The 14,810-nt window shown below is 43.2% G+C and overlaps 1 protein-coding gene across 2 annotated transcripts in view; it reads left to right on the forward strand.

Moving 5' to 3' along the window:
- The window catches only part of LOC146370187 (neuropilin-2-like), a 92,400-nt gene that overhangs the window by 12,423 nt on the left and 65,167 nt on the right, over positions 1-14,810 (forward strand). For both annotated transcript variants that reach the window (XM_084908914.1, XM_084908913.1), the window contains exons 2-3: positions 535-715; positions 13,574-13,755. In XM_084908914.1, the coding sequence (XP_084765040.1) occupies positions 535-715; positions 13,574-13,755 (363 nt within the window). The remainder of the gene's footprint in view (positions 1-534; positions 716-13,573; positions 13,756-14,810) is intronic.

Genomic DNA, 14,810 nt, shown 5'->3' on the forward strand with positions numbered 1-14,810 from the left:
ATGCTGTGTTGACCTTTAACACCGCACACACAGAGACACACTCATATCCTGTCTCTGCACACACTGCTCTTATCTGCATTTTATCTGTTTTGCTTCATTTATTGTGAGAATTCATGCACGACGAACAAATATGCTCTGAAATAACTGGAAGTTCACACGTGCTCCTGGTCAGTATCGATAAGCAGACAGAACTGTAGCCCCGCCTGCTGCTGTGAAGGTTATTACAGATAAAAATTAATATGGAAGTTTATCTCTCGTCATTGTTTTATTATTTGTCTTTCAGTTGTATTTTATTTTTTCACCTTTAGTCTTCTGGGTCACGTAGCCTCTGCCCTCTTGTTCCTGAATTTCCCTGAAAACGTGAATCAGTGAACTTAATCTAACCTGTGAACTCGTGTATTGAGCTGTGTTAAAGTTTCAAACACGCAGGATGATTTTGGTGACCAAAGCCTATAAGTAATCATATTATCCACTTGAGTTTTCCAGACTTGTGTAAAACATGATTTCTGCTTATCTCTCTCTGTTTCCATCCAGCATCTGAACCATGCGGCGGCAACTTAGATGCAAGCGATGCAGGCTACATCACCACCCCCGGCTACCCTCTGGAGTATCCACCTCACCAGAACTGCCGCTGGGTCATCACGGCCCCTGAGTCTTCGCAGCGCATCGTCCTGAACTTTAACCCGCACTTTGAAATAGAGAAACTGGACTGCAGGTAAGCGAAAAATGCACAAAGGACTTATATCTTGACAAAAAAAGGAGTAAAAACTAGCAGATTAAGAGATTTAAAGCTGCTCGCTAAGTCGCAGCTAAGGAAAGACGAGAAGTTTTGCAGACGGCTTTTTCTGTGAGCCAGCCTTTCTCTGTGTGAGAGTTGCAAAGTGTTTTCGGTGAACTTCAGCCCACTCTCCTCCTGTTTCTCTGGCTTTAGCTATCCCATAATAATCACTCTGGGACCTCCCTGGGTCCCCTGTCTCTAATTATCAGGGTCTAATTACAACACATTTACTGTTCCAGCATGGTTTTCACACTTTGGAAGAATTAACACAGATTAGAGGATTTGGTGTCCATCATTGTTTTTTGGCTGTTTGGCTTCGTTTGCACACCGAGGCTCACAGAACGGGGACATTTTGACAGTCTGAAATAAAAATACAGCAAGCAGTGATAAAGGCAGGCTGAGTAACAGGCTTCCACCAGGGTTTGAGTCTACTGTTACCTCCACTTTGGCTGCAAACAGTTGAGTACAGAGGGAATGATTTGCCAAAGTCATATAGAAAGTTCTCACTTCAAGTTATGAATGTATTAACTGTCCAACGCTTTGTCTTAAAAGAAACTACTTACTGTCACATCATGAGTGAATGCATCCTGCAAACAGCAGAGGAGACCCTTTGGGGCATTACCGCCACTGTGAGCGCGCACGCACGCACACACTTTTCAGCCTACGCCTCCGTTCCCGTGCATTCCCATCCAGTTATTAACATTTCAGCCGTATCAATTATAGATAGGTGAATTTCCCCACTCAGATGTACCAAAATCATTCAGACATTCCTTTGTTGGAATTGAAGCATCAATATTTCAGCCGGCTGCCTGTTTGTTGAGAGGCTGAAAGGTTGAAAAGCCCGCCGTGCTTTGCTCAGTTTTGCTTCTTTCGCGCTGTGCTGTGGAAATGAAAAGCATACTTCTCTCTCTTGTCTCCCTGCCCCCAACATTTTTTTTCCACTTTTACTCTGCATTCACTTTGATACATTAGATGCTCTTTCTCTCTCAGTTTTGTCTCTCTGACATATCTATCCTCCCTTCTTTGCTACATCTGCACTTCCTTTCCCCTTCCTCTCTGAGTTTCTTGCATCCATTTAAACCCCGGCCGTTTCCCAGGAGGAGGAAATCTACAAGAAACCCCAGCAGCTGATTTATTTATTGTGGTGCATGCATACTGAATGTGTACATGTGTGTTTGTACACTGCCTTTAAATAACTCCAGTTTGTTCCCAGTGATGACAAGCACCTTTTTTGCAAAGTCACCGTGCAGATTATGCCATTAAGAGTTAGATATTCACACTGTTGGTGGTAACATCTCAAGCTTACAAGTGTCCTACAACTCAGGGCTATTTAAGTCTACAGGCACCGAGTGCGTGCATGTGTGTGTGTAACGGTAGGCTGCAATTTAGCTGTTAGGTTCAGAGGGCAAAGAGGCCGAGGAGAAGAGGCTGCCGGTGTGCGTCTGTGTTTGTGGGGGGAGTGTACACACAAACACCAGCACAGCCCCCTGATGTCTCTGTCATTTAACACTGTTTGGTCATAAGGACGTTATAAATGTGTTTCTTTTCTTGGACATGCAGATTTTCAGCTCTGAGCAAGTGAAAACTGCCATTAATCTTTAGTTTGTGGGGACGAAAACACACACATTCACATTCTTGGGACAAAGGAGTCATCTGTGTTAACAGCAGGGCTGCCACAAACGATTATTTTGATAGTCAACTAGTCACCGATTATTTTTGCGATTAGTCGACTAATCAGATCATCATCCATTGGACGTAAAACTTATTGCACCAGCAGCATCTGCTCTTATATAACTATCATTAGCTTACAGCTTTAAGTGTTTAAGGTATGTGCTAACTAAAAATAAAGACAAGATGATAGTTTATTAAATTTTAATGAAATTTGCAGATTGTTTCGGTGAAGTTTAATAAACTCCTTGCTATCTAAAATATAACAGGACACCGGAGTAAATTCTCGAGCATCTCACACTTCTGATAATCAGCTGTCTGCTTGACGTTTATTCAGCTGTGTAAAAACTATAACTTTAATCTCAGCCAAACCGATTTACTCAGGAACAAATAAAATACTAAAGAAAGCCAAACAATAACATTGTTAAGTTATCTAAGTGACTTATATATGTTTAACCTGAGTAGCGAAAGACGGCGGTGGGTTTGAAAACGATTTGCCAGGAGTCCGGTGTTCTCACGGCTCTAGTGAGCCTTGCCCCCGGCTCGCTATCGAGCTAGTGGGTAACAGACGTCTCCGAAAACGTCGGAGCGCTTTTTAAAATATGTGGTGTCTTGATAAATTGAGCAGATATTTGAGGTTTACACAGCTACATTCTCGCCTGAAAATATGTTAAACGTTTATTTTGTGACCCAGAAAGAATAATAAGAGTAATATTAAAACTAACTAGCTGCCGCCATTGTTGACAACTGAGCTGGGCCACGCTATGAATTCTGGGACACAGCTTCTTCTTCTTCGGGGTTTAACGGCAGCTGGCATCCTTGTACATGCAGTGCTGCCATCTTCTGTTTCAGTCCGTTATTACACTCTTAAATCCTACCACTTATTCCTGCGTCTTTTGGGATCTTACAAAGCTTCAAACGACACGTCGACTATTAAATCAGTCGTCGATGATTTTGATAGTCGACGTAATCGTGACTAGTCGACTAATCGTGGCAGCCCTAGTTAACAGACAAAGAGTACATTATGAACAAGCATATGCTTCCTCCCATACTTTTTATCATTAAAACAACCCCCTCACCATACAGTAGCATCTGTCTCTCCACCAACACTGAGCTGCGACAACAGCACGGTTATGAATCTGCATGCCCGGCCAGGCAGGACTTGTTTTATTATGTCACTATGATGAAGCAATCTCATCTATTATGGGCCTGATTGCAATTTAAGATGGGAATCTGTAATCTATAATGCATCACATTTTGTCAAGCACTCCGGTGGCTCTGCAGAGAAAATCGATGGAGTGGAAGCCAGAACAAAGAGAGATGTTTTCATTAAGATCCATGTACAGCAGTAATTTAAGTGCAGGGAAACAGCTGAGGGGACTCAGGGAGATGAAAAGGAACGACAGGAACATCGGGAACTCCGTGAATCAACATGGCTTCCCTTTTTGCATCGCGTGACCATCACCGTGGTAACATGTATGTCCATGTAAGTCTGCTGTATTTGTAATACCTGTGTGTATTTTTAAGTCAGTCTGAACTCGATAATCTGACTGAAACTGTAGCTATTTGTGTCTCTTTATGTAGCTTGTATAGATGATGAAAGATATTTCATATTCAATTATTTAAGAAAGTCATTCTCACTCGTTCTCGTTTCCAGTTTGTTACATTTACTCATTTATAACAATTTGAGACTTTATTGTCAAGTCTAAGCATACAGGAGACTAAATACTGTTTCTCTCGTACCTTAGCATAAAAAAGCAATTAGGAATATTTGAAAAAGATAAAAGATACTCGAGGGAACATATAAGACACTTTTCAACGTTTGTGGTATGTTTAACCAAAATCACAGCTTTTTACCGAACCGTAGTCTCCCAGGTGACAAACCCACGATTTGCTCCGTCACCAGCACTGATGACGGATGGCCTCAGAGGCATTTCAAACGACTGCGGTCTTCATCTGCGTTGCCATCGACCTCTCATAGAACAACAGCACTTGCTGCCCTGAGATGAAAATGTTCTGCTTTATTTCACCTTAGAGGCATGCATGCTTGGTGTCGCTGTTATTCAGCACACCCAACAGTGCAGTATGAAGCACTCAGGAAATCAAATATGTTTATAATTGCTCAAAACTGAAATGCCAGCTGTCCCAGAGGGCGATGGGAAACAATGCTGCTTGGATATGTGTCTCTCCTGGAAGACATTCTGAGCGTTGTGCTTGGTCGGACACAAAAATAGTTTTGTAATGAATGGAAAATATCTAGGAGGGAGTTCAAACCCAGCCTCAGAATATGGCATGAAGATGAGCGTGACCATCAGAAATCACCAGACTAGGTTTCTCCTTCAGCCGAATGTTAGAAAATTTAGAGGGAATTTTTTTAAAGCCTAACAGATTTATGAAAAAGTGTTGAGCACCAGGCAAACGATGGTAAAGAAGTCCAGCTCTCTCACAGGTTTTTGGCTGTAGTTCTCCAACCTGATTGTAACCTAAATATATTCTGTGTGAGTGTTCACAGTATTTGTGAAATCCAGGTAAAGCGCTTCTCTGGATTGATGTGGAAACTTCTGGGATCGTCAGGTAGAGTTTCAAAGAGATGCTTCCTGAAGTTTACCGTATGAGACAACAGCTGGTTCACTGCTTCAGAGCTTCCTGTAAGCTCACTGCACTGCTCTGTCTCTGAAAGCAAGATCTCTATTTTGGAATGAACACACACACACAGACACACACACACACACACACACTGAAAAGTGCAGCGTCAGGGTCCATTGGGGGCAAACTCAAATCATCCTGACAGCTCCCTCCTCTCCTCTTCCCGTCTGGCCCTTTTCCCGTTCCCTTCGCACTATTCATCTCACCCTTCCTTGCCCCCCCCACCCTCACACTGCCGTCCAGTAGACCCCATCTATCATCTTTTATCCACCTTCATTTACCTGTCCTCTTCTCTCCTATTGGGTTCATCTTCTCCAGTCTCCTCTCTCTGTTTCCAGCTAATTTCTCCTCTTTCTGTCCCTCCTAAACCAAATGATTATTGAGCATCGCATATCAGAAAACATACACTTCCTTTAAATGCTTTAAATGCATCTGCTCTCTCTTATTCATGATTCGTGCCTATACTTCACTTAAATTCCTTTTCTAAGTCAGCCTCCTCTTATTCAGCGGGACCACACCCTGTTAAGATGCTATCTGCTAATATTGAAATGACATGCAGCATGAGGCTTCCATAAACCTGCATAAGGAGCAGAAGCAGATGCTGGGAGTGTATTCTGGCTCTAAAATAAACCCTTATAGCGTGTAAAAGGCAGACAGTCACATCACCGTTTTCACGGCTGCATGGCTTAAACAATAAGCAGTGAGTTAAAAAGTGATTTATATGACAGAGAAGCACCAGCCGACATTAATGCTTTCACTAATGATTTAGACCTTGTCTTTGTACTCTGCCTCAATCAATCATTTCACTTCACGCTAGCTCTTCTCTTCTCTTCTCTTCTCTTCTCTTCTCTTCTCTTCTCTTCTCTTCTCTTCTCTTCTCTTCTCTTCTTTTCAATCTGAGGTGTATCAAATACAAACATTGCTAAATCAGTAGTATTGTGATACTGTTATTTTGTCACGCACACACCTGTCTGGTGAGCAAAAGTCCCAGCGACGCGACCAAGAGGCGAAGTAAAGGGAGAGTGATGTGATGTGACACTAGCCTGAGGGCAGGATGGCAGAAAGAGAAAGGTGGGAAGAGAGATGAAAAGCCTATATGACAGAGGGAGGAAGAACATATGGAGTGACAGTGGCTGTTCAATTACCAGCTGTGGGCATTTAGCAGCTGCCTGCAAGTTTGAATTAACATCACGGTGACTACAAGCAGGAGAGTCAACGTTCAGACAAGTATCCCAACACAGACGAGCTGACGGTTCTTCTCTGAGCCTGAATCTGTGCCACGACACATAGTTTGAGTTTATTTACCTGCTTTTGAGACGGGAAAACTCCCGCCCAGGCAAACCTTCAGGCGGATGCCTTCCTCCCCTGCAGGTTGGATCACGGCCATGCTGCCAATTTATTTGTAGAGAGAGGGGTCTCGTTGTTGTTGCTGCATAGTAGTTTGTTCATCCCTCATCTGCCACTGAGCTACACAGGCAACCAAATAACAACAGCTTCTATATGCTGAAGCAATAAACAACATCTGCAGTTACTTACTGCTCCTGTATAGGGCCCTATTTGTGCTAAAATGACGTTCACGTGCTGATTCGATGCAGGGCAGCACATCTGGATGGTGAGCGACGCAGCCAGTTGACGAGACCTACATAAATGTTTTGTCACGAGCTCAGTCCACATAGAGTGTATGCAGCGTGAAGCCTCACAGTCACAAACTAATGAGACTTCCTCCGTTTAGTTTTGTCTCTTCAAATGTTTCCATGTGATCTTTTCTTGATTCTCAAATCTCAGATTCTAAAAAAGTAAGAAACCAGAAACAACAATGATTTAAAGTGTCAAAGTGTTGCTTTATCAGGTTATTCTTCTCCAAACTAGAGAAAATGCCTCGAGTACATAACCAGAACTAATAAGCAGACACTTCAACCCCAGTGGAAGGTGGGATTAAGTTATCCTCCACTGCTTGAGTGACCTGATGTTACAGAAAGAGAAATTAGAAGATTTGTTGAGCTCCGAGGTAGTGATTTTAGGAAACGCACATGAACACATGCACACACACACATACACATACACACACGCCTCAAGGTAGCGTAGGTAATAATGATAATATCAGTGCTCTGATTTACAGACACTCCCCAGTGCCCTGAAGGTGTCCCTGCTATCTAGTCTGTGTGTGTGTGTGTGTGTGTGTGCAGTAGTGAAGGACTGAGCCTGATCAATGTGTGTTAAAGCCATAATGAGGAATCGATTGGTTGTCGTGGAGACTACTGGTGGACACATACACATCCGCACTTATATATACACACAAACACACACTATCCAGCTGTCTGCAGTAACACTCCTATTACATGATATCGGTGAAGTCAGTCATCCTCCTTACTCTCTGTTAACGGGTTTGGTGACAAACTCACTGCTGCTTTATGTTTCCACAGGTATGCACACAGGTATACACACAGGTATGCACACAGGTATACACACAGCAGGGAGCCACAACAATCAGCTGTGAATATTTAGAATAAGAAATAAGTGGGAGCGCTACATGATCTTTTCCTTCGTTCTGTGAATGCTTTACAAATACTTCGTTTTGACATTTAGCCTCAGACTGTATAAAAAAGATGGGCGGAGCAGCTGCAGCACCACCTTTTTGGTTTTTGCATTCACATTTTGAAGCCTTGACTTCCGGTGTGTAGGTGTTACAATACCTTACAGTGGTGAAAACCACAAGCGCGCACACACACAGCTACTGAGTGCAGACCTGTGTGAACAAACAGGGTTTGAGTTTGTTTTTGAATGTTGGCACAGATGTAACTGATCTCAGGTCAGCGGGCAGCTGGTTCCAACGAACCGGACCTTCCTCGGCACGCTGGGATCTGATCCTGGGCCAGTTCACTGTCCTTCAATCTCATCTTTTTATTCTGGAGTAAACATATTTATTGGAAATGGTGGAACATTAACTTATTAGCATGCTTGGTTAAAAAGGAACATCCATACACTGTATGAGTGCGTTACACAGACTCTAACAGCTGCTAATTCGTGCTGAGTATCATGAAAATGAAAGCGTGGCACAGGTTTTATTGAAAGTCCGTTAGTGCAATGAAACACACAACAAACTGCATTATTTAAGATTTGTGTTGAAAATGCTTTAAAAAGATAATAAACCACAAACCTGGCTGGAAGGTGCAGGTCAGTGAGGGTAAAGCACAGCAGACAGCTACTGTGTCAGCAGCCAGCCAAAGCAGCCATGCTCTTAACTTTACACACTAAAGTTTATGATAAAAGTACAGCCCATGGAGAGCTATTATGAAGGGGTAAAGTGGCTATAGAGAGCAAAACACTCTGAGTGTACCAGGCTGTGGACATGCGCTGTTGCAAGAAGCACTTGTGATTCCCAGAGGCTTGCTAAAACCACCAAACCTATAATTATTTCTTGTCTTGACAGTGAGTCGATAGTTTTATTCACTTCCTTTTTAACCACTTTAAAATATCACCGATATGTTTAGCTTAGCCTAAAGTCCGTTGCATTGTTCACATGACTAAAGCTGCAAAGTGTGTCTGCATGCATGCACGTGTGAATTGCTTGAATATGAAGTTAATGTCATTTCCTTTAAAAACTTTCTCAGAGTCTATCAAGCTAACATATCATCCCCCCAAAAACATTTAATAGATTGAATTTGCACCAACGCTTTAACAGGCGTTCGTCCTCTCTGTTTCCTCTCCGTGAAAATCCTGTCACACTTAAACGCCCACCTGGCCCGGCTTCAGCTCTCTTTGTTGTCACCGGCCGTGTGTGCTGCACAGACGCTCCGTCTGCTGCTAAGGGCGCCCCTGATGTTTGAAAGAAACATGCAGGTGTAAGAAGACAACTCCCAACCCCAAAAGAGGGAATGTGTGGAAGGCAATTAAAAAGAAGCAGGGGTGGAAGTTCATCTGTATCCAAATCTTTCGCTTGCTTCCCGGCAGGCAGGCTTTGGAAAAGCCTTGGCTTCTCTCGTTTCTGAAACATCCCCAAAACACAAACAAGCGCAGGCACACAAATCTCTCAGAATGTCAAATGTTAGAGGTGGTTTAAGGCCTTCTTTCACAGCTCAATTTGTGCTCACAATCCTCACTTGTCCTGGTTTGTAGAAGCATGTTATGCAAACAGCTCGTTAACAAATACATTTTAGGGAGAAGTGTGGGAGAAGCACATTTGGGGTTCGTGTTATTCCCCGTGGTAAGTCTCAGTACATCACTGATTGGCCTGCAGTGAAATGTATTGGGGTGATGGGGTAAGATTAAACAGTTTGTTAGAAGCTGTGAACCTCCTACACACAGACAGATTGGGAACCCTTCTATAGATCAGTGTGCATGGCCACAGGCTCTGTGTGTGTGTACATGTGTTTACATGTGCGTGGAAGCAGGTCTCATGCGAGCGTGTAGTAGTCGTGTAAGTCTTTGCTTTCTACTAAAAGCACAGAGCTGGAGGGAGGACGGCTGGCACGAAGCACACCTGTCTCTGTCTGTCTTAGGTGTGGAGCTGGCAGAGTGAATGCAGTGTCATGTTCCCTCCCAGACTACATCCACGCTGCACCGGCTAAATCTCAAATCTTCTCCTCTTCGTTTTGACCCTGCTTCTACACCTGAAAACTGAGCTTTTTCCAAAATGCTTTCCAAAAGTGGATAATGCCGGCTCGAGGACAGCTGGGCCTCGGAAAAATTATCATCTTGTTTTTTTTTTGGTTTTTTTGCCACCTGCCTATGTATCTCGCTCGTAATCTCATGTTTTTCCCCTATAAGTACAATTAATGAAGCAGAGTTAAACATTAAAACATGTAAAAGCTCTCCGAATCCTTCTTCACCATCTCTGCTTCTTCTCTCTTACCCACACACTGGCTCTTAGCCACTGGTTATGTGCCTGACAACATTAAAACAAGCCACGCAGAGGAAGAGAGGAAAGAATGACAGTAGAAAGAAAAGAATAGAAATCATTAGAAAAAGCGCAGGCCAGAACAAAGAGAGAAAAGGAGATCTTGTGTTGGTGTGAGTAACTGTTAGACAAAGTTGTCAGTGCTAGAGAGGGGAGGAGGAAACTGTCACCACAATGAGGCGTTCTCTTGGGGAAATATGACAGGAACTCTGACACGTACACGTGCGCGCGCATCCACACACACAGATGCGCGCACACATGCTCGCAGTGCGCTGACAGCTCGCGTCATAACTGTGTTAGTTCCTCACAAAACATGATGGGAGAGTGGGAGGTGTGTGACCCTCATTATGTTGGGAGGTGGCTCACCTGTCAGACTGCACGCTCACACACTGCTGTCTGCTTCGTCCTCTTCATCGCTATTGTTCGTGGGATTTATTGTACAAGGCAAATGTTATAGGGAATGAACATGTTGGAAAATGCTCACTGAGCGTATAACATGCTGAAAATGTTACTCTGTAAAAAATGTACCACCTATTTATTATGGCAGGATGTGTCAAGTAATGAGAAGGAGCATAAACTAGAAGGCGCTGACTAGAGTTAAAGGCATAAACTGTACTTAAAAGATGGACACAGCCACCTTGACTTCACCTGTAGGATAGCAAACCCCCGTTTTGAAGCTTTTAGTATTTATTTTAGTATTTTTTTTTAATTTGGAACCAGAAGTAATCATATTCGGATGAGGGAAGTGCTTATTTATCAGGTTCATTTATCACATTTATACATTGTATGAGTGCTAGCCCTAATTAACATTGTAGTTGTTAATTAGGGCTAAGTAACATAGTATTAAATTACTGGAATTACAGTTTAAAGGCTCCAGCACAGCTGTGAGCCTGCATTAGATGAGTGGAAGAAAATGGATGGATGGGATTGCAGAGACTGTTTGGACATACTGTGAGTGCACTTAACCTCAGACATAGTCATGTTTTTGTATCAGTCTGTAGGCCTTTCTCCTCTAAAGTGGAGTATTTTAACATGGGAGTGCATGGAGCTGGCCCCGAGTGGCCATTTGGCAAACTGGATTTTTTGTCACGTTGTCACACATTTTTCGACCACAGAGGTCGTGTCTCTCTTAAATCCTGGCACCTCATTATGAGGTTTAGAGTCTGGGCTGTTATCACTATCCTTCTAAATGACAAAAAACATCTATCTGTGAATGTGTTTTGGCCTCTTTGTCCACAAACAGCAGCATTCATGGCCAGCATCTGAGTTTTTCTTAACAAAGCTTATGGATTTTTATTCCTGGAAAAAGTACTCTGTTACATTACTTGGCAGTACTCCATACCATGGCCTGTAATGCACTATAGCATATGAAGTTAACAATATAAACCTTAGGCTGCAGTCCGACACACCAACACTAATCCCTATCCTGCTAAGGACATGAATTTTCTTCTAGTGTTTTCTTTTAGGGTCGTTGCATTTCTACTGTAGAAGCATTTACAGGCTGTAATGGAGGCTTCAGCGCTGAGTGTGGCGGCTCAGCACTGCCGTCGTTACCTGTTTAATTACAGGCTCTGGCTGCTATGCTGGGGTCTGCATACGCTCTGCTTTAACACCAGTCTGGGTTCTTTGGATGCAGTATGCACTTTACCATCACACTCTTGTCCTTTCATACAATAAAAATAAAAATAATTCTCACGTCATGGCTCCTTAAAAGTTGTAGACCACGCTGTAGTTTTCCTCCTCCCTGCACGGGAACTGAAATCAGCTGATCATAGCGTGAGTGCAGATGTGTGCGCATCCTGCAGAGAGCTGAAGAAAGTTTGTAACAAAGTAACAACATGAGTGTAACTTTAATGCGCATTACTAATGCATGCTGACAAATACTGAAAAGACCAACTGGCCTTATATATGTTTTTAACTTTATTATGTCTGTACTGCATGTTTAATATGCAGTGGTACATGATCCATTAATCCACTGGCTCACTGGGAGGTTTTCTGTTTCCACTTTAAAGTATTTTTGAAATGTATAAACCTTTTAAACTCCAGGGTAAATGGAAGCGTGTCCATTTGATTACTTTAGAAAAATGTTGAAAGCTCAGTGTTGAAGCAATTCATGTGACTCATGTGGTCAGAAGTAGGCGATGTGATGGACAAACATCTACAGGGGGAGGTCAGCCAGAGTTTTGTTTTGCTGTAAGAAAATTAGCTGCTGGAGGAAATTCTATTGAGGAAGCTATTTTAGAGCCAGGCAGGTGTGTCTCTGGTATTCAGACACAGAGGCAACGCTCCTGCTGCCGCTCCGGAGATGGGCCGTAACATTTGTGCTCAGAAAACATGAAAGAAAGAAGAATAAAAATAGATGTGCAGTCAGTACCAACGTTTTACAGAGGAAAAAACAATTGCTCGCACCCGTCTGCTGATCTGTAGCAAATAAATGTGTAATATTGAAAATAACCGTGAAATTCAGAGACACCGCTATTAAAAAGTACTAGATATGAAAAAACAAGGAAACTTTCATTTAGTTGTTGATCATCTTGATTATTTGTAGTTAATTGTGTATCGCAGTGCTTCCTGTCTTATTTAAACATAAGGATTTAACACAGCCGGAGGGAACAGCACAGACATGACCTAAATCCTTTTTAAAATGTGTCTTTGAAAACAAGCCGAGCAACAAACACGATCCACTCACATTTCTGCGAGACGTAAACCAGAGTCATTCGGTCCACATTAGTCAATTTGTACCATCAAAGGGCCTCGTGTCCGTTCGCGGTTCAAACAGTTTGGCTTTTGTGTACGTTTGTGACTTTGACCCTTTAACCAGAAATCTTGTGATTTATGGGAAACAGATCGATTGTTGTTTAAGTGCTGCGTTGTTTTGTGCTTTGAAAGCCATCAAACTTGTAAATATATTGTGTGAAAGTGGGAATCTGTTTGTGGGGATTTCTAAACTGCATTGTGTGTGACATCATGCAGAATAAAAGAGTGCTCGCCATATTACTCACACGTTCCTTTTGTTTGTACTTATATTCTGCAAACCACGAAGCTCAGCTGTTGGAGTATGTGATCAGTCGGTTACAGAATTTTAAAAAGGTTTCTTTTTCTATTTTGCTTCACACAGGTGGTTCTTTTCATCTCGCACCATATGTGAACTCCCAGCTTCTTCTTCTGTATTTATTTGAATCGCGATGACACCCATGCTGCCGCTGATAGTAACTGTGCTTTCAGAAGTCCCTCTAGCCCCTTATAGATGCAAACAATCTGCTCTTTGCTTCCTTTTTACAGTCAAATCCAATGTGATGCCTGCCAAATAAAAAAGAAAGGAGAAGAAACTAATAAGATCAGAGTAAAAGCAGCTTGTGGGGAATTTAACAGTTTTCTCTTCCTGTAATTGAACCATCATTTCCTTTCCTCCTCTAAACACCTCATCAGTCTACTAATGCAATGCTTTCAGATGTTCTCGAATATACTCGGATATTTTAGGCTGAACGTGATTGGTGAATGTGTGTTTCTGCCTGCGACCGAGCTCTGAATCGCCGCTGGAAATTCTGTCCAGGTGCTTAGTGAGGTGTGTTTGTGTGTCGCAGGTATGACTATGTAGAGATCCATGACGGGAACTCAGAGTCAGCTGACCTACTGGGGAAGCACTGCAGCAACATCGCCCCCCCGCCGATCATATCCTCAGGGCCTGCGCTCCACATCAAGTTTGTGTCAGACTACGCCCACCAGGGGGCGGGGTTCTCGCTCCGCTATGAAATCTTCAAAACTGGTAAGTTTTCACTTACGCTGCTCTTTTTTTTAATATGTATATAAAAAAAGAATACAGATCCTTTGATACTGAACAGTTTGTATTCAGTGGTTGAATCATGGGCTGATGTGGTTAGCACATTTGGGCTTCTGTGTGGAGTTTGCATGCTCTACCTAAGCCAGGCTGCTCCAGTTTCGTCCAACAGTCCAAAGACATGATGACACGGACTGGTACTGATGGAGTCCCTGCAAGTACACCCCATCCCACAATGCATCGGGGCAACGTGGGGTTCAGTATTTTAACCAGCAGAGTGGAGGAGACAGGGGGCCACTGACCTTCTGATTGGTGGATGACCCGCTCTATCACCTGAGCCACAGTCACTCAACATACTTTTTTCTGACTTGTGTTCCTAAATTGACAATAAGTGTGGATGCCCGCCTTTGTCATCCTCCAGCCTCTCCCCCTGTGTTGGCTGCGATAGGCTCCAGCCCAGGTGACACGGATTGCAGACTCAAGCTTAATAACCTGTAATGACATTTATTAAATTAGAATTTAAACTGCCAGGAAAACCCCAGTACGACACTGTTGTACGGCTGACAAAGCCCTCTTCATCGGCACCCATAAAGTCTATCCAGCACTCCCAAAAAGGACATTATCACTGTAAATGACCCGCACACGCGGGCAGCCTTAACAGTGAGTGAACAGGATTTTATAAGAACTGCACCCATGAATAGGCTATTAGTAACTGTATTACAAGCTAGCAGAGGATTGAACATGCTTCATTAGGCGACCAAGACTCGTTTATCTCCCTGGTGTCAATGGAGACAGAGCGAAAACCACAAGAGACGCAGCCGAGGACCCTCGAGAGCTCTTTAGTCTGTCCAGGCAAGACATCTCTTCCCTTCATGGCACTTTGTGTGTGTGTAGAAGTGTGTGTATCCGACACGGCTCCCCTTCACGCTGCTACGGGTCAGCCAAAGCGAGACCAATTGAGATCAAGGGCATGCGAGACAGAGAGGCGCGTAGCGTCGGCCCCATGGCCATCTTGTCCCGTTCCCCCTGAAAGCATTCCACAC

Source organism: Perissodus microlepis, chromosome 16, assembly GCF_051167445.1.
Source record: "Perissodus microlepis isolate ML-2025 ecotype Zambia chromosome 16, ASM5116744v1, whole genome shotgun sequence".
In the NCBI taxonomy this organism is placed as follows: Eukaryota; Metazoa; Chordata; class Actinopteri; order Cichliformes; family Cichlidae; genus Perissodus; species Perissodus microlepis.